General features: G+C 40.7%; 2 protein-coding genes across 4 annotated transcripts; one reads left to right on the top strand and one right to left on the bottom strand.

Annotated features, from left to right (window-relative positions):
• The first annotated feature begins 623 nt into the window (after positions 1–623).
• LOC113748117 (indian hedgehog B protein-like) lies at positions 624–7,940 on the top strand. The gene is made up of 4 exons (XM_027290738.1): positions 624–1,538; positions 2,730–2,887; positions 3,191–3,294; positions 5,524–7,940. Exons 1-4 carry the CDS (start codon positions 1,233–1,235, stop codon positions 6,264–6,266), a joined length of 1,311 nt encoding a protein of 436 aa, XP_027146539.1. The 5' UTR covers positions 624–1,232; the 3' UTR covers positions 6,267–7,940.
• Positions 7,941–10,861: 2,921 nt separating this feature from the next.
• On the bottom strand, positions 10,862–26,056 carry bin1a (bridging integrator 1a). 3 transcript variants are annotated; one of them, XM_027291278.1, is made up of 19 exons: positions 25,688–26,056; positions 24,805–24,885; positions 24,479–24,533; positions 24,293–24,387; positions 23,777–23,872; positions 22,787–22,897; positions 22,602–22,694; positions 22,148–22,233; positions 21,938–22,013; positions 21,374–21,426; positions 20,287–20,331; positions 19,068–19,137; positions 18,651–18,773; positions 15,624–15,644; positions 12,709–13,077; positions 12,114–12,167; positions 11,917–11,991; positions 11,719–11,820; positions 10,862–11,629 (listed from the first exon to the last, which is right to left on the bottom strand). In XM_027291278.1, the coding sequence occupies exons 1-19, from the start codon at positions 25,772–25,774 to the stop codon at positions 11,528–11,530; spliced, it is 1,794 nt and encodes a 597-aa protein (XP_027147079.1). In that variant the 5' UTR covers positions 25,775–26,056; the 3' UTR covers positions 10,862–11,527. The 3 variants fall into 3 exon arrangements, with proteins under 3 accessions (XP_027147079.1, XP_027147080.1, XP_027147081.1); XM_027291279.1 differs by lacking the exon at positions 20,287–20,331; XM_027291280.1 differs by lacking the exon at positions 12,709–13,077 and having other exon boundaries at positions 25,688–26,055.
• Between the last annotated feature and the right edge of the window lie 848 nt (positions 26,057–26,904).

Here is a 26,904-nt window from a genome sequence, read left to right as displayed (position 1 = left end):
ATTTTAGGAAATTAAAAATAATTTTGTCGATTAATTGGGACAAATTAATTGGTGTTGCTGTAAGTCAGCAGTCAATCCAACAAGTCAGTCAACCAATCAAATATTTAGTCAGTCAGTCAGCAAGTCAGCAAGTCAAACAATCTTTTTGACTGTCAGTCAGTCAGTCAGTCAGTCAGTCAGTCAATCTGTCAGCTAGCCCACCTGCCAAACATCCAGGCAATCAGTCAGTCTCACAGTAAGTAAATTACCCCATTACCCAGTCAGTCAACCAAACACTATCCAGCCAGTCAACCACTGACCCTTGATCTTATTTGATATTGGAATGCAGCCAGATAAAACACACACTAGTGGATGCATACTCCAGGAAATGGATTGGTTTAATTGATTGCGATTGCCTGTTCTTGACTAGTAGTCCAAAACAACAAGAACCCAAAACAAAACCCAGGGTAGACAGCATATGGAGCTGTCAATGACACAGACAGACAAAGGCAACAACTGGAAATGTGAAGTGGCAGCAATTGAGGGCAAAGCTTATGTTTGCTGCTTGCCTGCCTGCCAGCAGAGTGTGGACAGGACTCTCCACTGCGCCCTGTCCCCTAGAGGGGCGGGGTGGGTGGCAGAGTAGGGACAGAGGGAGAGAGGGAGAGGAGAGAGGAGGGCAGGACTGGCAGGGTGCGGTCTGAAGTGGCAACAGATCGTTTTGGATCACTCAAATCCCTTCAATTCAACTGGAAAGCTGCAGCTTGTTGCGCGCCGGCCGCATATGGAGAGGAAAAGCTTTCAATCCAGAGAGGGCACCAACCAAACAGCAGGCGACAGTGGCTGATGTTGTGACAGTTTCCACAGAGCAAAAGAAAGAGAGGGAGAGAAACCACAACAGTGCAACTTGGATATCAGTAACCACTCTCTCTCTCTTTAACTCTCTCACCCACCAAATCGACTTTGAACCTGTTTGTTTAAATACACGGACTTTACAGCCAGCACACTTACTGTTGATTCTGTAAGGCGGAGGGAGCCGAAGTTTCTCAATTTGGCTCAATTTATTCTGGAGCAACTCAAAAACTTTTTGGTGTCCTCATGGTGCCTGGTGCAGCCGATGTGCTGAGATTCTTTTATCCGAGTTTTTCGGACGTGATGTTGCGACTGTTACGGACGATGGAGTCGGGAACTGAACCGGGGAGGTACTGAAGACATCTCTCTCCCCCGGGAGAGTCCTCCCTCCCCCCGGGGCGATGCGGATCTCCTTTCTCCTTCTCACCGCCTCTCTGTGTGCCTTAGTCCTCCTCCTCGCACCTGCCTCGGAGGGCTGCGGACCGGGGAGGGGGTACGGCAAGAGGCGGCCCCCGAAGAAGCTCATCCCGCTTGCTTACAAGCAATTCAGCCCCAACGTTGCCGAGAAGACCCTTGGTGCCAGCGGGAGACCCGAGGGCAAAATTACGCGCAACTCCGAGCGCTTTAAAGAACTGACGCCGAATTACAACACAGATATTATCTTCAAAGATGAGGAGGACACGGGGGCCGACAGGCTCATGACCCAGGTAAGGAGGGGAGATGACTGGAGGGCATGGATGGACAGAGATGGACAGTTGTTCTGAGTGCTACTGCTCCTGGCACTGCACTATCCACTGACTGTAGAGATAAAAACTGAATTTATAATATTGTATTTGGTTAATCCAGACTGTTGCATGCAGTTGAATCACTTCAGACCAGATTAGCCACACTGTTGCACCCAATTGTCTGCTGAATGTTTGCCGTGGGTTAAATGTTTAAACCAAAATGATTGATTTCATTGACTCTCGTCTCTTCGTTTCACCTCTGGATTTTGGTGTTTGACGTACTTAGCTGCTGTTATTGACACTGAATAGTTCCAATTAGGATTTCTCTATTACCTTACACACACAAGAGTGAGTAAAGCTATGGAGGATACATTTGAATAACCAATAAAATAACCTCAATAATTCATAATTCCTCAAGATTCATATCATAGTTTTCCCATATGTTCCCATATGTCATTGAGCAGAGTCTCTTTTAGAAGAATGCGCCAAATCTCTTCCACCCTTATTTAAAATATAATCTTGCATTCATTCATTCATTCATTCATTCATTCATTCATTCATTCATTCATCAGTTTATTCAGTTATAGACATGTTATATGAAAAATGAATTCATTCACTACAGTTGTGCAAACTGGGAGGCATCTTAACTTCAAGCCTTTTTTGTAAGTACCTGGAAAACTGCTCAATCATTTCAAGCAAGCACATGGATATGTGTGTGTACTTTGACCCCATTCACCTGACTAAATTCACCTTACACAATTGTACTAGAGTTATTATCTACATTTCTCTGTATTTGTAGTTTGCGGTAGTTAAAAGGTACCTTATGCCCTCATCACTTTTGTCCTATAGTACATGATGGGTATGTTTTTGGCTTTTTAATCACTTTCTTGTTCTCCTTCCCTTTATCTGTCTGTTCCAATTTCTGGCGTCATCTGCCCCACTGGATCTTTTTTTTCTTCTTCTCTGAACTTGGGTATCTTTTCGTTGATCACGTGGCTGCATCCCTCAGACTCATCACACCCAACTTCTCACCACGTCCCTCCTTTTCCTCAGTTGATCTTCCTCTGCCTCCAACTACTCTCTTGGCATTACTAGAACAGCGTCATTTTGTATTTGTATTGTTTGTTTCTCACAGCCTGCCTTCCTTTTCCCTCCTTGTATCTCTTTCTTTAGCGTTGTAAAGACAAGTTAAACTCTCTGGCCATCTCTGTGATGAACATGTGGCCAGGTGTTAAACTGAGAGTGACAGAAGGCTGGGATGAGGATGGCCATCATTCAGAGGACTCGCTGCACTATGAGGGACGTGCTGTGGACATCACAACCTCAGACAGGTAGGCGTGCTAGAGCTCAATATGTATTCAGACAGGCCATACATACAGCATTTAAACTCAGTCAAATTAACAATGATGTGATAAATCAGCTGTTTGTTTTGCTGAAATTTTGGATTTAAAAAGATCAAATCTAAGTTAGATTTTGTGGCCAAATTCCTTCGAAAATGCAAATGTTTTAACAGCATTACATCATATAAATACATGTATGGATATGAGTGGAAAAAAAGAGATTGTATGTTTGGAAAAAAAGCTTTGTTTGAATCACTTTTGAAGTTAACAATATCTTATTATTCTTTTCCATAGAGACAGAAATAAGTATGCCATGTTGGCCCGGCTGGCTGTAGAAGCTGGATTTGACTGGGTCTACTACGAGTCCAAAGCCCACATTCACTGTAGCGTCAAGTCAGGTAAGAGATGGATATGAGCTTCAAGTGTGTGACTCTAAGTGTGTTTACATGTTGTTTTTTTGTGTGTTTGTGGCCAGCTGTCATTACCACTAATGAGGCTGATGTTAGACCCTTTGTTGGCGATTCACTAATGGTTTACCTTGCCTTTCTTTGCCTCTATGATCAGTCTGTCTGCATGTGTGTGTGTGTGTGTGTTTGTGTGTATGGCCTATTGGGAGCCAATCAAAGCAGGGTGTGCACCTGTGCTCTTTGCTGTATTCAGTCGCTCATCTCGATCGGATCTCAACATCAAGTGATCTTTCTTTGCGATTGTAGAATATTCAGCTATAATTGTGCAGATAGAGAGAGAGAGAGAGAGTAAAATCCCCATTTTTGACACGTTATGTCAAATGTTACGTTATGTTTAGTTGTGGGCACATTTCTGGTAAAAAAAACAGAAAACAAAAATGAATGGAATGATATCCAGTGGATAAAATATGTTTAATCAATTAATAAATACATGAAAAACCTATTTCCCCCTGCATTTCTATGATTTACTGTTTCCCAATTTCAATATGTATTCATGGTATTAAGTTACATTATTCCAACACACGCTTTACGAAACACAAATCAGATATAGGCCTTACGCAAACAATACCCTCACTACCGCATTCCACCTCAAGCTATTCTAACTTTTGATATTTTCGAAATCCATTTGCCCATGTCTGGTACCACCAGTTATTTGATGCCAAACTGCATTCTAGCAGTGCGTTAAGGTTAGTAGGCTGTGAGATGATTAACTCTCTCTTTGTTTTGCTGTTGCTTTTCCTTCAGTAGGTTTCTCTCAGATCTCTTATCTAAGTCTTATCACCTCAGCCCTCCTTTTCTGCAGCCCTTAGGCTTACAGACACACACACCTTGGCCAAATATTTGGCTGCCTTAAGACTACTTTAAGACAAACCTCCCACACAAACACACACACATTTATACTGATGAATTTCTTATGTCAAATTGATATGGCCTTCAGTTGTCCTTGCAAATATTATATGCTATTCTAGTCATTCCTCTTATCATCTTTTCATATCACTCGACTAGCTCTTTTCCAAAATATCAAAATCCATTGTTAGGAATCAAGCTTATTACAATGTGCCAATGTTCTTTCCTTGTGTGGAACCATTGAGAGTGGTCATGTGACTCGGTTTAAACCACAAACTCTGCTGTAATCCAAACAATATCTAGACCCAAGTCTGAGTCTGTGTGCTTTCCTGTCTCTCTGACCCCAGGCCGTGCTCTGACTGCAGTGATACAATCAGCTGGTTATCCATTAGCTCTTACAGACTACCTCTACTTGCCACCTCGTCTCACTGCGTCTTAAAGGGCCACCTTATTCAGAAATACCTCCCAACAACATCAAATATATTTCATGTGGCATCTTGGACAGACACAACAGGACACGTTTTTCTAATGATGGTGTATAACTTGTGTCATACTGATGCCAAAGTGGGCTTGAAAAATTAAGTAGAGTAGAAAAATTGTAGACGCTACACGCAAAGTGGACGGTCTCCTTTAACAACATTATATGAAATAGCTAGAGGTGCTCTTTTGCAGATTCACTAAATGTTATTTTTTTTTAAATACATTCCTGTGACCCAACCAAGCATTTGACGAGCCTTAGAAAAAAACACAACACTCCCCCTTAAGTCAGATTCATAGGTTTAGTTTTGAAGAATGCTTAGCAGGCTATCCAAACAGCTCCAGTTACTTGTTTTTTCATACAAGAGAAGTGATGGTGAAAGCAGTCATAAATCACTGGAACAGTTTTGAAATCTAAGTAGAAATGCTCTGTTGGTACAAACAGTGTGTCTCAGATGTGTGTGTGTTTCTGTGTGAGGTCTAAGAATAAGGACAGAGGCAGACAGAAAAGGCAAAGTTTGAGTCACATTATACACATATGTTACCAATCTACCACTGATCCACTGAGATAAAGTTGTCCTTGAGTCAGTGTCAAAGTCTCACCTGTTTTACAGATCACTCAGTGATCATGCAGCCACTGTAGAGGTCCAAGTGCTGCTGTGCTGTTTCTTCACTCCTGAGAGAAAATCAAACTTTGTTCCTCTCTCTTTATGTTTTGACTTCTTGCCTCTTTACTAAAAAAACCTTACACAGGACATTCAAAACAAGACTAAATAATATTGATTTAAATATAATATATTATATAAATATATTTTTCTCTTTCTGTCATTCCTCCAGAGCATTCTGTGGCAGCCAAAACTGGTGGTTGTTTCTCTGGCGACACTCAGGTTATCCTTGAGGATGGGGCAACTAAACAGATGCGTGACCTTCACCCTGGTGACCGTGTTTTGGCTTCTTCAACAGCAGACGGTCACGGCCCTCTTCTCTACAGTACGGTTTTATCCTTCCTGGACCGCCAGCCCAATGTCACGAAGATCTTCTACATCATTGGCACCAACACAGGACATAATATTTCTCTCACAGCTGCTCACCTGATCTTTGTCACAGACTGCACAGGTGGGCTAAGTGAGCCAAAGTGGGAAGAGACAACTGACGAGCCACTTTTGGGCTCTGTACAGGGGAGAAGGCCTAGCCTAGAAGCAGGTCTAACCCCAGTTTTTGCCAGTGAGGTCCGGCAAGGACAGTGTGTACTTACGTCAAAAGGGGAAGTAGGGTCACAGGCAACACTTTCAGTCGTGACCTTTGTGGAAGAGCAGAGGAGCACCGGGTTGTATGCCCCACTAACCCAGCATGGGTCTATAGTGGTGAACGGTGTGCTAGCATCCTGCTATGCTGCTGTGGACAATCACCATTTGGCCCACTGGGTCCTGGCCCCACTGAGATTCTTCTACAGCCTGATGGGACCTTCAGAACAGCAGACTGAGGGTCTACACTGGTACCCTTGGCTTCTACAGAAGCTGGGGCAAATGCTGCTGGACGCTGGACACCTCCACCCCTGGGGGATTGAGCAAGGGCATTGATAGGAACCACAGAGACATGTTTCACACTGATGACTTCATTCACTTACCTGTATTCAGGAGCACCAAAACACAGACTGAGGGTCCACCAAAAGCAATTGATTTTATAGTGGAAATGTGTTTTTACCAACTCTACTTGCCTGTACGTAGTTGCTGTACGTCAACAAACTCCATTTTGTAGCACTTGTACAACTGTGCGAAAGATAAAAAGAGGAGACTGAGCAGATTTGTTTCATGCTTTTGGTAATTTTTCATTAATTCCAGAAGGTTTGACTGGAATATGACACAAATCTATAGAAGTGCTGATCAAAAGAAATGCTGACAAAAAGTATCTTCCCTTTTCAAAATAAGAGTTGAACGTACATGTCAGTATTTTTTAAAATTCCCCTTAGTGCACCTCAGAGCACAAAAATAGGAACTATGATTGAAAATAATAGCTTCAAGTAAGACAATCAGGTTTCAACATTTCTCTGTACTGTATTTATTGTAATTCCTTTATGCATCTTGAGATCATGCTGGCAATTACTGATAGAGTTAGAAGTAATTTAAACATACAAGGACTACTTTGTGACACCTTGTCACAGGCCTGCAAAGTGTCAGGCTTCAGAGTAAAAGTTAAGGTGAACACATGAAGGAAAAACAGGAGGAAGAAAGACAAGATGGTGTGATTTGAAGCTCCATACGTACATTATGTATTTGTACAGTTTTGAAATGTGAAGAAGGAAAGAAAGACAACTTTGAGATGAACTTTGCTGTTTACTGTTAGAATCATCACTGCAGTAAATCCACTGATTCTTTATCCTTCTTTGCAGTATTCTTTACTGTATATTAGAATTAATTTACGAAATAATATTTAGCTTGACAATGGGGGATGAAGTTCTGTGTATTTACTGAATGCTTTGTTGGAAAACTGTTGAACGGCAGAGTATGGCGATGGACACAATACTTGTGTTGCTGTTTGTATACTCACAACTTTACAACATTTGTGAAGTACTGATGCAGGATAGGATCATGGGGTTACAAAGGCCACGCTGTCAGTCGTTTTTTTTCCAAGTATGTCAACTGCTTTCAGTCAACTTGATTGTCTCAAACTGATTCATATGGTTCATTTATACATCTTCATGTTTTATATTAGTTATTTTATTTAAAAAAAGAAAGGGTTTTAATTTGTGACATGTTTTTCAATGTTTCAGGTTTTTAATTTTCAGGTCAGTTGTATCTAGTTAAGGCATACACAACACTCAGGCTGTATTCAACTACTGTATTAAGCAAAAGCTATGCATCATATTAAATAACAGATAGTAAATCTCTTTAATCTTGAATAGTAAGTTACTTGATAGCTCTCCCTTTGCATGGTCTTTTTCTTATTCCATCCATCACCCAAGACCTAGACTGGAAGAGGTACAGAAATGTTGGTTTTCAGCACTATGGGGAGCAGATGTGGCTGAAAGAATACGGATAAACATGTAGTTCATATTGCAGTTCATAGTGTCCTTCTAGTTGACACTCACTGAGTTTGTGAAGAAGACTCAAACATTGCAAGTATCTAGCGAACTCGAGGCTATCTATATGCCTGCTAAAAGATTTGTCACATGTGTATATTAAGCTATTGTTGGAGAGACTATTTAAAGATCTATTTTTAGAAAATAATGTAAACTATTATTATATTTCGGCAACTCTGTGCATACTATTTGTATTTGAAACATAAAGTTGTTGTTTTTAAATGAAAACTACTCTGTGCTTTATTCTGTAGCAACAAATTTAGAAACGATTATATTCCATAAATCACTAGAAATAGTGTTTACTCTTAACTTTTTAGATCTAGAAAGACCAATGAGGGCTTGTTTCGAACACTTTGCTGATTATCACCTGTTACTTGTTGATACATAAACAGCCATAAGCTGGTCATCGCTGTGAATGGTGATGCATCACAACAGCTGGAACAATGTGAATGCAGCATTAAGAGCTGTGGTTACCGGGTGGGCTGCTGGTTGGTTTCAGTACCACGGACAGCAGCACACAGCAACGCTCCTCTTTCCTCTTCGTGATGCTTGAATGTTTTTCCAAGATGGATAATAAGTCCTTGAACACAGCACACCCTGCTGGATGCTTCAATATTTGCAGAATCTACACGTTGACAGATTTCAGCACATAGAATAAGACAACTTTTGTTTTATGAAATCATTTGCGCTGCTTATTTTTCTATCTGGAAGATGGAGAAGTAAAAAAGACGACTGTTCACATCCATCCCCATCTGTCTTCGTTTTATCAAAGGTAATAGTACCCCTAAATTTGCATTCCTTATTCCTTCCAGCAAATTCAAAGCAAGCTGCACACGAGAACCACAAAAGATCTATAAACAAAATGAGATTCTAAGTAATCTTTATTATTATTGGTCAGTTAGGTACAGGAAAAAACCTTTTTGTAGTATCCCATAACTCATCGCAGGAGACTGATTCATACAGACAAATAGAGTACCAGACCCAGGTGAAACACTCACTAAGTTACATATATTTAAAAATAAAAATATGAAAGTGATTGGTCTACCTAAATCTGCAGGCGATGCTCTCACATGGGAGGCTTTTGAAATACACATGAAAAACTCATGCACATCTCCAGTGGTCAAAATACTGAAAACCATTACAAAAATATGTCCACCTGAGTCTGGTGGTTTGAAATGTTTCTTTCTCTATGTGTCCTGTCTCCTCGTAATAATGTTTAACTCTGTTTGGACCACGATACCCCGGCAACATTTTGAGGCAAGGCTGATGGACAACCAGCAATTATAATCAGGACTGATTTGAGAGGGAATGGTGAAAAAAAAAACACAGTATGCCACCAATCCCTTACTAAGAAGAACAAAATAAATAATAATAATAATAAAAAAAATCAAACAAAATTGCCTCAAAAGTGCCCCAAGTATCATCGTCTTAAATTAAGGGTGTTCACACAACAACACATGGGAATTCAGCATGCTCACAGTAACTCACATACAGATATGAATGTCTTTATAGAATATGTATCTGTCATCACAGCTTGGCAAAATTACACTTATACACAACAAATGCACAATAACACCTGGAACCATAATACCAGCCAGTGGAAAAAGACCCAACTATGTTATGAGTTGTCTTGTCCAGTCGCAAAAACCTTTCTGTAAAACAGACGACCTCCTCCCCTGGCAGGCGGTGGTGATATCGTCCAATAACAATAGCCTATAGATAAAGAATTGATTGTTTCCAAACAACCCATAAACAGACACACACATCCAATCGCACAGACACGCGCACAACCGTTTTTCTTTCACACATATTACATGTTAGTAACGTCATGAGAAATGTGAATCTCCTTCGAGTCAGTGACTGAATGAATGACTGAACGCGAGATAGTTTCAACTACCTACAGTAAGCGGTTATGTTCAGAAGAGTAAACCTGACAGTAGAGTAGAGTACAAAACACTCCATAACATCCTAAATTGGCAATTATGTTGACATATTTAGATTAGGCTATATGTAATCATTGCTTGGCAGCATACAAAAATAAAAGAAGTTGCTCTGGTGCATATTCTGAATCATCTGCATTTGAGTTAAGTCATCTCTATGCAAACGGAAGGAATTGTTTTCGGCACATTTCTCTCTTTTTTAAAACGAATGAGGCTGGCTCAGTTATTATATATTTGATTAGCATTAGGGTGTAATCATATCTGACTAACTATTAGACTACCAGTAGCAGCGTCTCATTGTTATAGTTTGTTGGCTAGCTTTATAGCGAGCCTGGGTAATGCATATTTGAAATCCCTTGTGAAAAAAAATTAAATAATAAATAAATCCTTGAAAAGATTTTACACATGCCCGCTCCACATAACTTCACACAAATTCAAACAACGAGGAATAAAAAACATGACTGTCCAAAAATGAAAACAGACATGTTTTTCTACTCTATTGGGCTCTAAGACCAGTATTTCTCTGACTCTCTCAAAACATTTTATATTGAATTCCTGCTCTCTTTAACTAGGTTTGGTCAGACGACTAGTTAACTGTATGTGCATTTGTGTGGATGTTCACCACAGGTTCATACTACTTATACCACCACTGAATTTAAATACAACAACCATTAACTTTTACAAGTTAATAATAAAAGTAGAAATAGAAGATGGGCTGCATGTGTCCAACAGCACAACTCCGAGAGTTATTAGAGTGACTGAAGATCAATAAATAGCAAATACAAATACTGGTACCAAATCCGCAATGTTTCATCTTTACTGACACATCCCCAGCTGTACTCCACCACCACATATGTATAGTCAGAACTGCAGTCAGCCATTAAGTCAGGTGATAAAACAAACCTGTATGGAAAAAAATGACACTCGATGGCTACACATGCGGCTAAAACTGTTTCATCAAACCTCAAACCCTCTTTTGGCATTTTTCGGATGTTTTGAGTTTAAGAAGACGGAGATCTACCTCAGCAACATTAATGAGTCGCTAAATTCAAGCCCAGTTGTTGAGGTTGCTAATTTTGTTTTGTTTATTTAAATTCCTCACTGTTTATGTGCAGTTTGGCTTGGTTAGACTTCCGCGTGTTCAAAGCTCTCTCTCTTTTTTTGCCATTTGACTGGAGTGAAGTTGCCTGCTAGGAGTTGGTTCTACTGGTTTCAGTGTGTTACTCTGCTGGGTGAATGTTTCTAAACATAGTGAGGACTACTTAGTAATTACACCCCTGTCCTTTATAAAACAGCTTTTAGGGCTTGTGTGTGGAAGGGATACTCTGCTACACTTGGCATTGTCGTAATCATTTTTCATTTGTTTTCAATCTCTCAGTGTCAGATGAACAAAAGCACGTCTCATTAGACATGGTGGTGACGGTGTATGATGAGACATGACTAAGAATCAAATATTTTAATGCAATTGCAGTGGTAGCCATGGCAGAGGCAGCCGCCATCTATCCTGTGTGAATTCTCCAATCAGTTCCTCTGGTATGGAGTAACAACAATAGTGCAGCAAAGAGTGAGACCTGTGAAATGGCTACATCTGTAATTTGCAAACTTTGGCAGAAATCCACAGAAATGCCAAGATCCACTTTTAGCACAGTGTAGCAGACCTTAGAAATGCAGGATTTCCACCAGGGCTGTGACAGCTCTGCTTCTATGGCCAAAGTCCTAGTAAAGATATAGTATCAGGGCGAGTAGAGGGGAAATTAAGGATTGAGGCAAGAGGAAGAGAGACATAAAGAAGGAAGCTGGAATGACGTCCTGTCCTCCTCTTTCACAGCCTTTGGGTGAAATTTTCAGGGAATACTCCTTTAGTGGGATTTTCTTTGTTCTGCAGCCAGTCGTCCTCCTTCAATCCCATCAGCCAACCGTCATCCTAAACACACACACATGGGAATATTCACCTCATTGTCACAGTGACGCCACAGTACATAACTGTGTGTGTTTGTGTGTGTGTGCATATACCTGTTCCTCTGGGTTGTCAAAGGTGACTACTAGCACCACATCACCAGCCTTCATCTCCAGTTCGTCCGTGTCGTTGGCAGCATAATCATGCATCACTTGGACCTATATCACATAAGTATTGTCAGCTATCTCTACACATATGAGCTATATTTGAGTTAAGTGCATGCCCCACACTATTTTGATGTTTTTTTCTTTTACCTTGAACAGGAAGCCAGGTGGCATTTCTGCAGGCTCTGACGCTTGTTCTGTTGGTTCTGGTGCTACTGCAGGTGTCTAGGAAAAAAGAAGTTCCACTTACTGACATGTTCTGCACACTTTTCAGAACTGCTTCACTGCTAACCGTTTTGGAAACAATATTACGTCATTAAATTAATATCCGTTCCTCTTGTACTCACCTCCTCTGCCGCTGCTTCCTCCACTGTTTCTGCAGCAGCTGCTGCAGACTCGCCCTGGGTGCAGAGAGACAGAGAAAAGAAATGAGACAGATGGAAGACATACAAATAAAGAGGAGAAAGGAGAAAAGACAGACGAGACAAAGACAGACAAAAAGGACAAGCCGCACAGCCTAAACAGCAAAGTCATGGCTAATACAAGCAAGTATGTTGAGTAGACAGTAAGCTTGGTTATTAATGCACAGTTGCCATAAAGTTAAAGCTTTTGCACAGCATTATACGTGCATGGACTTGTGATTAGCAGTGACTGGGATTAATTGTGTTGAGCAGATGTCTATACTCTTCTCTTTGCCTCAGCAATTAATTTCCAACTTTCCCTCTGTGTCACAGTTGATGCATCCATGCTGCTGGTCCAGATGCATCCTAAATCTTTCCATCTGAAGATTTCTCCATCTTTCCACTTTTCATTTACAATGTATCTCTCTATCAACTGTTTCTTTCCAGTACCTCATGCTCAAACCTCCTCCTCAAAAATCAATGCATCCACCATTTTCGTCCAGATGCATCTCTCCATTTTTTTTTCTCTCTCCTTGGTTACCTGACCCTCTTCATTATCCAACGTAGCGGCAGCTAGTGTGGCTTCTTCCTCAGCAGCAGGTGTTTCATCCTCTGTGGCAGGCACCTCTGTGACCGGCTGGTCCCCGTCATCGCCCCAGCCCTCCTGGGCTTCAGCCACAGGATCGTAAGGAACCTGCTGGTTCTCATCATCCCCCCCTCCCTCTTCAACGGCAGCCACATGGTCATAACGAACTGGTTTGGTTCCGTCATCACCCCAGCCCTCTGTGGCAGCTGCTATTGGGTCATAGCGGACAGGCTGTGAACCGTCATCACTCCAGGCATCTGAAGCAGCAGCCACAGGGTCATAGTGCACCTCGGTGTCCTCTTCCTGGGCACCACTGTCCTCAGGCTGAAGGGCAAGGGTCAGGTTTCAAGGAATCAGAGGTCATGAGAGATATTTTACCTTGCGGGTATTATAAGAGGTTCATAAACCCAATGGTTGAGGATTTTAAGGGGTAGAAAGGCAAGGAATAAGGGGTATGTAAGGGTAGATTCAATTCAATTCAACATTCCAGTGGGAGAAAGGGTTTGGCAACAAACAAGAATTTTGCAGGGTGTTTGGGGCTGCATGGCATACAGGATTAGGATATTAATAGGGATATAAAAGGGGAACTGAAGGGGTGCATTCAGGTTTATATTATTACCCCATTAACTAAAACTGTATTTGCTATCTAACATATTCCATCATACCATATCTTTAGCCGCACAAGTGGCGTGACTCTACAGATGTCGTAGGTCAGAATAAATTATGTAATGGATTTCTATTTAAATTGATATACAGTCGTCCCTCGCTACAACGCGGTCTACTTTTCGCGGACTCGCTGTTTCGCGGATTTTTTTAGTGTAATTTTGCTTTTTTTTACTGTACAGTATGAACGCGCATTGTGTTCTGCGTGTTCTAAATTGGCTAAGGGAGAACCGCACATGTGTTCTCTGTCCTGATTAACTAAGGGAGTACTGTACAAAATGCGTGTAAAAAAGTGTATAAAAGTGTGTGGTTAGGGGTTTTACGGCCTTAAAACATGTATAATAATTGTAAAATTCACTTAGCGGATTTCGTTTATTGCGGGTTATTTTTAGAACGTCTCCCCCACGATAAATGAGGGACCACTGTACACCTTCATGGTGCCCATAGGATGATTCCTGATGATCCTTCCTCTAGTGCCACCATCAGGCCAAGATTTGACTTTGTTTTATCGCTGAATACCTGCAAAATTTAATTCCGTCCTTTATTTCTATCAGCTTAAACTACTAACTACTACTAAACTACAACTAACCAGACTGAATATTGTAAAAAGTTCACCTGCTAGTCATCAGCATGTCAGCATCATCCTCGTAAGCATGTTACAATGGCATCAGTATTTGACCCCTGTGCCAAAGTTCAGTTTTACAGCCAAATGTTTAGCAGATTAGTAAAAGGGCTAAAACCTGCAAAGCGATGGGAGTGACCCTTTTGATTTGGGGAGTGGGCATCAAGCATTTTTATTTTTATATTCAAGGGGAAATTATGCAGTTTGGGGGGAAAAAAACAGGGCCATGAAAGATAGCATGGACATGTGAGAAGTTCAGCAGCAGATGTCAGTAATCATCATCACCATCATCATCATCATCATTATCACAAGACCCAAGAAGATTGATGCAGGAGTAAAGACCTTTGCAAAGAAGGTTTGGATTAAATTAAAAGACAGATGAAGATAAGGAAGGGTGGCAGCAGAAGGCAGAAATGCAAAAAACGGTTAGCCTTTTCCATCAGAAAATAGATGTCGGATCTTCTGTGTGCAGTTTGCAAGCATGGTTTATAGTCCCACGGCTATGTTCAGATGGACAAAGAGGAAGGAAGCTTTGTAAGAGCAGAAGTGTCGTTCCTTTCTGAGATAGCACTGCTTTGCCTCAAGCTCTGATACAGTAGAACTGTATGATTGTTGAGACACATCTCTCTTACAGTGACATAGGTATGAACAAAATAATTAGTTAATGGTCAGAATGGCAAGTTGCAAGCAAGTCCTTGTGAAGTTGCCCACTAAGCTGCGACACTTGTGAGTTTACCAGTCTCATTTCTATGAAACAATCCGCTGGAAAAACTGAGCAACTTCACTCAACTTTCAGAAAGAAAACTGTTGTCCCTGTGTGTCACATGTGGCAAGAAACATGTAAAGGCTACATGTTCTGTCAGTGCAACATGTGGACATACAGGGAGGGGAGACAGAAAGAAAGGTGGTTAATTCAGTTCCAAATCATTTCACAAAGAAGATTTTGAATTCATATTTACAGTTAAATTTACGCTAGAGATTGTGTACATCTGTTTTGCAGATTTGAGGTGTGGGTTTCACATCTACAGTGTGCTGTATGTCAGCACTACACTGTGAATCCCACACATACAGTGTCGAAAGACGGGGAGAGAGAGACAGCTCCTCGGAGCGGATTTCACATCAGACACAGTTGAACTGATTCAATAATATGCAACAGTGTAAAATGTCAATTTGAAACTGAATTAACCCACACTCATTCCCAAGTTATATTTGTGCTGTACGAAAATCTCTTCAGTGTTTAGTGTTAACACATCAAGCACTGCAGACACAAAGACAACGCACAAACAGATTTGGGACAGACAAACGAAAGATATCCATTTATGGAAAAGGTTGTTTATATACAGAGATGGCCATTATAGAAGCCTTTACCCAGCAAGTCCTTCATAATATCATGCAGGACTTTCAAGCATAGCATGATGGGAGGGTTTATATAATGGTAATACATGTAAACCATGCCAGATGGTTGGTTACTATGAACACAAATAAGAATATGCAGATGAAGATGATGATCATAATGCCAATTTTTTATTTTTTTTATTTTTTTCAAATTAAAACAAAGGTATTAGGATGAGGATGATATGCTTACCCATGAGTCCCAGTTTGCAGGCTGTGGAAAACAGGCGAGGCAACAGAGTGAGAAAACAGAAACGAAAACTCCTTTACAAAAACCACTTGCTTATGACCGTTGCATTCAATAAGAAACTTCCAGTGCACTTCTCATGCTCTAAACCCACAAGCCCATAGCAGTAGATCTCCAGCAGAACAAGAGTACAGGCAATACTAAATCTGAAGTAGGTGGCCACTGTGTTTGCTGATTGTACATGACAGTCACCCACAGAGTGAGTGGAAACGTAGGAGAAAAATGATTATAATGACTAATTTAATGAACTCTAATTTCACCTCCCTGTATGTCGAGTTGAGTTTTTGTCCTGTCTCCATGTTTGTTTTGTGACTTCCTGTTTTATTTTGGAAATTAACTCTCCTCTCGTTGACAGTGTGTCAAGTCTGTTGTCCTGATCACCAGCCCTCTCGTTATAGTCAAGTCGGAATTAATCTCGTAGTTCCTCGAAAGAGTGATTTTTTTTGTTGGCCCTGCCTTTTTGTAGTTCTAGTTTAAGTTTGTGCCTATTTTGATCATCCCTCATCGTGAGGCGCTTTTTGTTTTCCCGGTGTTACCCGGTGTTAAGAAATAAAAGTCATCTGCTTCATCCCGTACTCTGCATTCGAGTCCTGTTTCGAGTTCCCCTGTTGTCACTCCCTCTGACAATGTAAAACAATAATAAGTATTGTGTATTTTCACCCTGTACTTCGAGTAACCTTGAGTATCTTGACACAATTGCTCTTGCAGTGAAGCAAGTTATATAGTGAGAACTGTTATATATTCACACATTTTGAAAAGTGAGTGTATCACAGGTGCAACTTGAACGAGGAAAAGAACTCTCTCACATTGTCTCGTTTACTGCTGAAATATTTATTCGATTACAACCAAATAAATATTTTAGCAGTAAGTGAGACAGCGTGCAGGTGTTCTTGTCCCTGTTTTCAAGATATATTAAAACAAAACATTTTCTAATTATTTTGACTCAATTAATTTGATTGAAGTTTTACAACTGTACTAAAGAAGAATATCCCAGAGCTCCAGTTTAAATAAGATTTAATCAAATATAATATCTGCTCAGGAGTTATCAGCATTAATTTGGAGTTGCGTTGTGTTTGTTGTCTCCACAAGTTGCCGTTGCTGGCCAGGAAGTATACAGTATGGTAATCTGAGCGATCAAATAATTTACTCAATCATACAATTAATGTTTCAGTTATTAAAAGAAGCCAAGTGGTTAAAAGAGGCGAGAAAGCTACAACCTCATCTCCAGTTCACATTATGTTAATTACAAATAAATGTGCAGTATGTGTATTTTCTTTCTGAAGCCCTATGGCCTATAAAGATGTGAAATTTACACCTCAACTTCCTTATGGAGTTTTTGGATTTAAAGCTTGAAGCCTAACAGTTAAATGCTACAAATGTGTGCATGTTTTATGCTACTGTCTGGCATCTCCGATGTCTTGCTTCATTACGGCCTGAAAAATCACAATCACAACCGATCTAAACATTGTTTCCCTGACACGATGGGTCCAGTTTGCCTGTCTCTGATACATATGGTACCAACTGGTTCAAGGCATACAGTAGGTTACATGCCATTCATTCTCTCTCTCTCAGAGATCTGTGACAGACGAGTCTTACAGAAGGCTCGGTCCATCCTGTCTAGCCCTGATCACCCAGTGTTGCAGGAATTCATTTCTCTGCCATCTGGACAGAGATATATGCTACCTAGGGCTTGAACAAATAGGTATAAATTTTCTTTTGTTCCACGTGCAATCAATGCAATCAATCTGCACAATCCTTAAATGCACTGTTCTTGTGGCATCTTTTATCTTTTTTCTTTTTTTTACACTTTTTACTCTCTGACACCTATATTCTTACTTTGTTTAGGATTGTTTAAATGTACTGTACTTTGCAACATTGTTTTATGTCACTGTTTATGTCAATGTCTATTTATTGTTTGTTGTGTTAAGTTGCATTGTCACTACAAATCAAATTTCACAATACAATAAAGCTCTGAACTGAACTGAACTGAACTCTGTCACGTACAGTATTAGAATACTGTGCTGACATTGAGTAGCCGACCTGGATCATACAGCAGCTGAATATATCCTGAATGTGTGAAATAACATGCAGTGTACTTTTTTTTTTTCTCACCATCTAAGTAATGTGAGCAACTTTTGCATTGCCCAGATAGTAGGAGTAAGAACAACTCATGTCATTTCAGTCTCTAAAACTACATTCTGCTGTAGAGTTCACAAGAGAAAGAAGTAAGAGCAGAGCAGGGTTTTAGTCACCAACTCATGCCATGAGTGACCTGTGGAGAGTGCTGAAGCAGGAAGAAGTGGTCACTAAAAGCAGGTTTCTACAGATCATCATGCCATCATCCACCTCTCGTTTGGTAAATTGTAAAGAAGCAGAGCGGGTAACACCTCAAACCAAGCTGCCAAGCTTAACAAGTGATTTCATTTTATATCCAGACTTATCAAGCGAGTTTCAATATATAAGTAAGTCAAACAACTGCACTGACCACTGAAGATGCCCAGCCTTACATACTGATGGCGACGTTCTCTTAAAGTATCATGGAATCAACTTTTTCTGAATAAAAGATCAAATCTCTTGTGAAACTTGGCATTTCTTGCAGTGAAAAGTCTCTACGATTTATATGTTCATGCCATAAATCATCCACCTGTGCGACCGTGGAGGCTTTGGTTGATGCACTGAAAGAGTCCAGGTCCATGTCCAACAGGCTGCTCACTGCAGGACTGTCAAACTGATAACAACAGGAATAGGAGGGCTCATTGGCTAACTGGGCGCAATAGAGAGGGTAAGGAACAGGACAGAAGAATAGAGTAGAATAGAATAGAATAGAATAGAATAGAATAGAATAGAATAGAATAGAATATGAGAATTGGGATGAGGGCAGGCCAGAAGAAGGAATATTTAAAGGCTCTGACCTGTGCAGAAGTGGAAAGTTAAAGGGCTGTGGCTGTTTGTCGACAGCAGCTGCTTACTAACCTCTGTAGGGGAGGTGACGCTGATATCGGGAGCGGCTGCCGCATCAAACAGGTTGATGATGTTCTCTGTTTTCATCTCTATAGATGGGGTCACCTTGGGTGGAGGAGGCACTGCTGGCCTTAACTAGAACAGAAAAAGAAATACAGCCCTGAATGTTAATTCTGCTTTTTTTTTTTGGGAAACCGAATATGAGCTCAACACAAAATTACATAAAAATAAATGTATTTTTCTCAGCAGATGTTTTGACCTGTTGTTGCAGGATAAGGGCAGACATAACTGATTACATTAATGATGGCTCCTACATGAAAAGCAGCCATCGGTGATGTTATTAGTCATGCCTGAGTGGAGACATAATTCAGTGACATTACAGCTCCTAACAAAGAGTATGTGTGCGTGCGAGAGAGGGCGTGTGTTTACCTTGGATGGAGATTTGGGGATTGGCGGAGGTCCTCCTGGCCTGAGAGTGTGGTTAGATGCTTCTTTTCCACTGAGTGAATGAAAGAGAGAGAGAGAGAGAGATGGAGGGCCAAAAAGAAAATGCGGGCACGTTACAGATAAAGTAACATGGATGGCAAACAATGTGAGTGAAAGGTCGAGGAAAGGTTAAATAGGACAGCTAAAAGTAACACAGGCTACAGGGCATGCTTTATAGAGGAGTCCAAGCATATGTTGTTATTGCAAGAGCTGTCATGCAAAGAAAGTGAACCTCCCTTCCCTCCATTCCTCTCCTTTTTCCTCCCTCCATCCCATGCAAGCAGGCTTTGTCTGTGACCGTCTGAATATTCCTCACAAGCGAGCGATGATAGGGACATTTGAAAGAAGCAGATATTTTAAGAGTTGGAAAACCTGCAGCTTATTTCTGGACCAGGCAATTTTGCACAATGGGGGCCTCAAATTGCAGAAAGAGGCAATTACAAAGACTGAAAGAGACAACTGGGGCTCCAGAACACTAGGGGCACCCAAGGATCCAGGCTTATTGAGTCTCTGCAGGTTATCGTTTGGAAAAAATGCAGCATTAAAGCAACTGACTAACTTGATAAGGACTCCAAGGTGGGTCCTGTTTATCTAATCTTGAAGTCTTGGATTGAAGACCTTTATCATATCAGTTTTGCCATTGTCTCTGTTGCATATCTCCTAATGAATCTGTTCAATCAATCACAGTAACTGATTACGCAGAGAAGGGGAGTAACAAGGGGGTTAATGGGGGCCACCAAAACCACCTTTTCCCTGAAGCGGACATTACCCCAGAATCTTACATAGCACACATATTCTCTTTTCCAGAGGATGCTAAAGGAAAAGGAGTGCTAAAAATATCCAACAGAGGTAAAAAAAAACAAACAAACACTACATAAAAAAGGTAACAAAAGAACACTACCTCCCTCATCAGGAGTTGGATCCTGCGTAGCTTGTGATTTTGGGTTGTATTGTTATGTTACAAGTCTTGCCTGGTGCAGCATTAAACATACAGGTTTGCTCAACTCTTACATATCTGCAGGTCTGGGTGCACTAGCTCCCCCCCTATTAGATCTCCCAAGGCTGCAGACTGACTGACAGACAGATAGCTGGACAGACAGGTCAGTTGGACAGGACGGACAAGATCTGTGTCACCACGGTTACCACAGTTGTTGCTGGTTACCTCCTATTTGCTCCGGACGATGAGGCGCCGCTGTTACCTGTCTTTCTGTAAGGGCGGTGGGGGGGGGGTTCCAGGTTAATGCATGCCATTGTGTTTCAATCCATGAGCGTCTTAAAATGTTTTTGATATGTAGTGTTTCAATCCATGAGCGTCATGTTTTCAGGTATAGAATGGATAAAGAGATCAAGGTAAGTCAGTAAGATAATCAGATAAATGTCTTTGTATCACAAAACTCTTCTGTATCTCTGTATTATTTATCCTCCCAGACTACTTCAAATGCTACATATCGTACCTAAAAGGTATTTCTAGAGAGTTTTGATTACATGGACCAAAGAGTACATCCCTTCTCTATAGCACATTGCGAATAAAATATGCATCTTTGTGATGGCTAAATAAATCTGTGGACCTTACAGACAAAGTTATGTGAGTTTTTTTTTTTACCTCCTGGCAAAAAACAGCAACTACTAACTACTAATAGGGAAAATGAATTAGTCTGTTCAAAATAACCTCAACACTCCTCACTTCTATTTTCACTCCTGATGCAGCACACAGCTTTCATCAAGCACGATGAATTATGTACTCTCGAGAGGCATTCGCAAACATTTCGGAAAAGATTTATTTTTGCCCACGTCTAGAAGGAGCCATAGACGTAAGTATTTTCTTTGCTGGTTAAGATGACCAACCACGGTGACTGATGAGGCTCGGCTCTCAAAAGCGATTCACAGGATTGCACATAAAAAGCTGTTTTCAGGTAGACTTGGGGATTTTTTAGATTTTTAGAAATGTTAAACCTGAGGTTACTGGGTTTTTACCTGAGTGCAATAAAAACAAAATAGAAAAACCCAATCTTTACACAATATCCCAGAACTTTAGAGTCTGAATAGCATCACTGTACTGTGGTGTTTATTCTTTTTTCTTATCTTAATATATTTCAATAGATGCACATACGCTGACATTTAATCCCATGATTTTAAACCAAATTTTTGATATTAAAAGAATCAACAAATCAAGTAATTAATAAGCTACACAAAAAAGCACTCTACAGTAGGAAAGTCACGTTATAATGGATCATTGCAACATCACTAACCTCGTGTCTGATCTCTCCAACTTCTCCAAGATATCATACAAATCTTGATCCAACTGCAGAGAGGTAAAGACAGAGTGTTAGATATTAGATCCAACACCAACAACAATACATCACTCATTCCAAATCTTGATTTGAAAAACAGAGGATCTTTACTCATCCATATCCAATTTTCTATGCTGTTTTGGCACAATCTCTGCACACTATATGAGATAATCGTTACACTGTATTGTGTGTTCTTCCTGTTCTGTAATATTAGGAACGTCTCTGTGTCTGGTATGTAGCTGTTTTGCATCATTTGCAGTCATGTCATTTTACAGGTAATAAAAAGTAGAAATATACTATAAAAGACTTTGCATCAGATTTCAAAAACAATGCTGAAGGGCATCTGGAAGTTTTAGATTCGATTTGCAAGCTCTTGCTGATGTAGTCAAACTGGCATTGATGAATACATAGAATAGAATACAAAAGATTTCCATCAGTTGTTATCTGATACATTATGTGAATTAGTTTTGTCTGGTCTCTATCTAAATTTAGCATCAACAGGGATCTATACACAAATCTCACCCGGCTGATTTCCTTGTGAAACTTCTCCTCAAAACCGGCCAAACTCTGGAAAGTGCTGACGTAAAACCCAACACGACTAGAGAGGAGAGAAAAGAGAAGTATTGACTGCGTTACTTTACTAGTTGAATATCCTGTCAGAGCAAATGGAGCACAGATATAAGTGGAATCATAGCATCCATCCATCAGCGGGAAAATCAGCATCATACACACCTGTTCCAGAGTGAAGGTAACTCCTCCTGCAAGTCAATGTTAATCTCCTCAAACACCTTCTGGGCTCTCTCCAACTCTTCCTCAGCCTGAAATACACACACGCACAATGTGTTGTCACGTCAGGCAATGCTCGTGATTGTGTGTTTGATAAATGACATGCTGTGTGTGCGCCTGAATAACATCCCCTGGCACTTTATGCTTATGCTTCCACACGGTTTGGCTACAGTTGTTTTGTTTTGTCACTTTAATTTTGTCTTCATTAGATATTCAACAGCCACAAGTGACAGGAAACATGAGAAAAAGAAAGCGATGACGTGCAAAAACAAGTGCAAACGGGCTTCCTTGTCACATCTCATGTACCTTTGACTTTGACTACTGAGCTGGCAGGACATTATCTTATCATTGTTTCACAGTCAACAGACCTTTTAGGTTGTGCAGTAAGATTATTATGTACCTGGCTCCTGGACAGACTGCTCTGGGCAACATTGTGTGCAGACAAGATACCCTGAGCCCAGCCTGGAGTGGCTCTTTCCAACAAGGAGGATGGCTGGAAGAGAGAGACAGTGAGAGAGAAAGAGAATTTGTATCTTATTTTATTTAATACATGTTGATACAACACATATTTTGCATCTGTTTTACCTTGGTGATTTTAATACCCCCGTCCTTTTTCTTGGTCTTGTGTGTGGTAGCATAGTTGTGCCTGGCGCTGTCATAATCGACCAGCTTCCTGTCCCTTTTAGCTATACGTGCCTGAACAAAAGGAAAGTATGAGAAAAAGCATTTGTAAGTGTCTCAACCTGCACAGTTTTCAATTTTTTAAACATACTCTTTTAGTTTTCATTAGCTTCCAGGTAGAATTCAAATACAACACAACTCAAACATAACCTGCCTAATGCATGTGGAACAATAGGAAGAAAACTCAAACAACATGGCTTCAATAGGACGGTTGCAAGGATAAAGTCTTTATTCTCAAAAAAGGACAAAACTGTCCATCTCAACTTTGCAAGAGGGCACCTGAAAATATCTAAAGCTTTCTGTAATGCCATTCTGTGAACAGAGTTTGAGTCCAACATTGACATTAGCAAAACTGCTTCGAAAGGTCAGCACTGCCATCACCAAAAGAACCTTGAAGCATAGTGGTAGGAGCATTAAGATCCGGGGGTGCTCTTCATCCTGGACAATTCTACATCATCCAGAGAATCATTAATTCTGAGGAACATCCTTGGTACATACATCTCAAGCTGTCAGTTAAAATGAGGCCGAAAATAGATCACCAAACATAATGATCCGAAGCATACCAGCAAAACAACAAAGGAAGGACTGAGGAAGAAGAAGATTTGTGTTCTGGATTGACCCAGTCCAAGATCAGATCTGAATCCACTCATAATTCTGTGGCAGGACCTGAAGCAGGCAGTTCACGCCAGATGCGATCCCACCTATTTCGACTGGAGTGTTTTGATACGTTCACTGTATTCACCTAAAACATGTTTGTAATCCAAAAAGACATTGAAACGCCACTTTCTACAATATGGGACCTTTAAAAAAGCCTGCCTGCCACTGCATAATGATGCACTAGATCCAATAATTTTGGACATAATTGCTACAGGTCTCCGTGACCACACAGCTTACCTTGATATCAGGAAACTGGCCCAGGTATGTATCCATGGAGATGAGAGCATGATCAACCAACTTTTGGTGGTAGTCATCCCACAGCACATCACAGTCCTGCAGCATGGATGAACATAACAGTACTATAAACAATCTCAAACTATATATACATAATGTAATGTAATGTATTGAGCCAAACAACTTGCAGTGCTGGTTTAATGGCAATAGAATGGTTCCTGGATGTCCTCCAGGAGCACTTGGAGCTCTGTTGCTATGTTATGACGTGCAGTCTTGTATCTAAATTAAGACTAAACTGAAAGCATTTAACTGATTGCAGTATTTTCCTGCAGCCAGCTCTTAGTAGTTTCGTCAAATAACAACCATTAATCCAAAGCACTCCTCAACACCCCTCACAAGAGATGCTAATGTACAATTTTGCTGTCAAAGAGGACACAGTCACACACAGCTGTGCGTACACACACTCAGTCAACTAATATTCCAGATAATAAACTGATCTCTCTAAAATCGGTTTCATACCTCCACAATGGAATCCACCTCGTTCTTGCCGTACCAGTCTGGTTCATACATGTCAGCCAAACACGCCTGCACGTTCTTGGATGACTCGTGCATGGCTGAGGACAAAAACACACATGTTTTACATTAACGGAACATCATTTGCGGATGGAAGTGGGTATGTGAATGTGAAATGTGCGTGTGTGATACCTTTCACTGCCTCCAGGTATGCCCTAAGGTCCCTTTGCAGTTTGCTGCCTTCAGTCTGGGGGGGGGGGGGTTAAAGCATAAAACAGTGTGAGGAGACACATACAGAGGTGTTAAAACCCTATTGAGCCACAACATGTCGGCCTCAGCCAGTGCTAACCTGTTTGAGCTACTGCAAAATTTAGTTTGTTTATGCAGAGGCTATAGATATGACTAAAATATCTATATGAGCTATACTTTGTCTTACTGTCTAGAAATAACTGGAATAACAAGAATCAGAAAAAGGGTCCGCCATGCAATATAGTGCCAAACACTGGACAAGTACTCACATATTGTTTGTTAAAGTTGATCACTCCCTCCTCAAAAGCAACATCTTTGGTCTCATCTGCTTTGCCAAGCTTCTGAAGAACCTGTCAGTCAAACAAAGCCTAACATTAGTGACCATAGAAGGAGGTTAGAAATGAAAACACACATGCACACGTGAACCTTCACATGTTTTTTTTTCTTCTTCTTGCAAGTTCAAGATCAAATATGATTTGTATGCATGCATGCAAAAGCTGTGATCCAACGGTTACACTGTCAGCACACATACATGCATTTTATGCATTATTGCCATATGAACTCATATCTACATCGTCAACACAGTGACATTTACACATATATGAGGCACACTGTGTTCATGATCTGCTTCTCTGCCTGCCTCTCTTAAACCCTACAGCACATGATGCATTATGATAGACGAATAGCGCCCCCTGTCATTTATTCAACACACAACGGTGCATGGACGCATAGACTAGGCCCCATATCTACCACTTATACATATTATAGCATGGGTGTTAAATATCACCATGGGACTTGTAAAAAGGTGTTTCTGCAGTCACTGTTTATGTGACACTCACCAAGATTCACAGATAGTGATTTAAAATGCCAGGAACACATGAGCCATAGGGTGAAATTGTGAGAGATAAAACGTTGAGCCAGTATATCTGAGTGCAATATGAACGTGCCCGCTGTTTGACATTGACTACAAGATGTATATGAAGTGGACACCCCCATCCTCAAACACAGCATCCATGCACTTATTATGATGATGTCGTGATGCGACACTGCGCCTCGGTGGAGGATGCGGCAGCGGCACGGCTGCTGCCTCGCGGCTTACAGGGCCCGAATAATCATCCCCGACACATTCACACGTTAGTGGTCAACTCTTACCTTTTCTTGGGCTCTCGTTAGCTTTTTCTGAACGTTGCTGGCCACTTTCCCTGCAGTCAACCCCTTCCCCAAATTCAACTCAGCCATCTTGAAGCGTCGATCAGTCTTTGGATGCGGGTAGGAAAGGAAACAGAAGCAATAACGATCGGATGGACCGCTACGGCGACCTTTGAGACAAATTCATCAATGTCTCAGTGGAGAAATAATGGTGATGAATGTAATGATGTGATGGTGTGATGTATCTATCTAGGAAGATGTGTGTATGTGTGTGTGCAGAAAGCTAAGCTGTATTCTCAAATATTGAGCTGCTGTGTGCGCGTCCGTGACAGAGGAGGATGCTGTCAGAGATGCTCTTAAAGGCGCAGATGCCGCTGCGCGTCCACACTGGGAAGCTGAGCACTATAGGAGGCAATGAATCAACTGGCAACGCTGCAAACATGCAGAATATGCATGCTGCTTTTGAAGAATTCTGCACGTGTGACCTTTAAAATGATCTTTGTTGATGTTTGTAATCTCAATCTTGTGTCAAACGCATGGCAAAAAACATTCACAACTCATAAAATGGTCAGAAATAACCAGGCCTGCTTGTATCAACGCTTTAAAGACCCATAGGCCTCAGTCTATATATGATATATTACGTAACACGTGAAGTAAGACCTGCTCAACTATGAAATAATATGACAGAGCTACAGCTCAGCAGTAATTCCGGGAATAAACAACTTTTACAAGACACTGATGTTTTAAAAATAAAACGTCACAATATTTTCCCCAGATCAACAGTGTGTGAATGAGAATAAACCATTAAATCAATTGTAAAATATAATACTAACTCATATCCTGACAGTGTTTCTCTCGGGATACCCTACATTTTATTTACTACTACAGAGTAAAACTTTTTATTTTTTTATCTGATTCATATTATGTATTTAGTTTCCACACATCCACACATGGAGTTAATTTGCTCTCCAGGAGATGGCGCCATTATCCCATCTCATATCCACATAGAAACATCTACAGAGTTCTAAGTTTGTTTGTTTTTTTGTTAAATTTTGCAAACGTCTAGAGGAGGTTTGAGGATCTGCAGATGTACAGAGGAGGTACGGTCTGCCAACATCACGCACGGCACAGATCAGGCTGTTCTGATTTGTTATTAGTGAATCCATAGTGAATCACAAGTTGGCTACATTTACCACAATCCCCTGCACCTGGTCTATAAC

Source organism: Larimichthys crocea, chromosome XVIII, assembly GCF_000972845.2.
Source record: "Larimichthys crocea isolate SSNF chromosome XVIII, L_crocea_2.0, whole genome shotgun sequence".
Taxonomy (NCBI): domain Eukaryota; kingdom Metazoa; phylum Chordata; class Actinopteri; family Sciaenidae; genus Larimichthys; species Larimichthys crocea.
This window is presented reverse-complemented; position numbering and strand designations above follow the sequence as displayed.

Bases quoted from the DNA above. Each gene is read 5' to 3' on its own strand.
- LOC113748117 (XM_027290738.1), top strand. From the start codon at position 1,233: ATGCGGATCTCCTTTCTCCTTCTCACCGCCTCTCTGTGTGCCTTAGTC. The intron at 1,539-2,729 runs GTAAGGAGGGGA...CTCTTTCTTTAG, and splicing joins CCGACAGGCTCATGACCCAG to CGTTGTAAAGACAAGTTAAA. The intron at 3,295-5,523 runs GTAAGAGATGGA...TCATTCCTCCAG, and splicing joins TCACTGTAGCGTCAAGTCAG to AGCATTCTGTGGCAGCCAAA.
- bin1a (XM_027291278.1), bottom strand. From the start codon at position 25,774: ATGGCTGAGTTGAATTTGGGGAAGGGGTTGACTGCAGGGAAAGTGGCC. The intron at 22,695-22,786 runs GTAAAACAGATG...TCTCTCTTCCAG, and splicing joins GGGGTATTAAAATCACCAAG to CCATCCTCCTTGTTGGAAAG. The intron at 18,774-19,067 runs GTAAACACACGC...TTTCTGTTCTAG, and splicing joins TCCCCAAATCTCCATCCAAG to TTAAGGCCAGCAGTGCCTCC.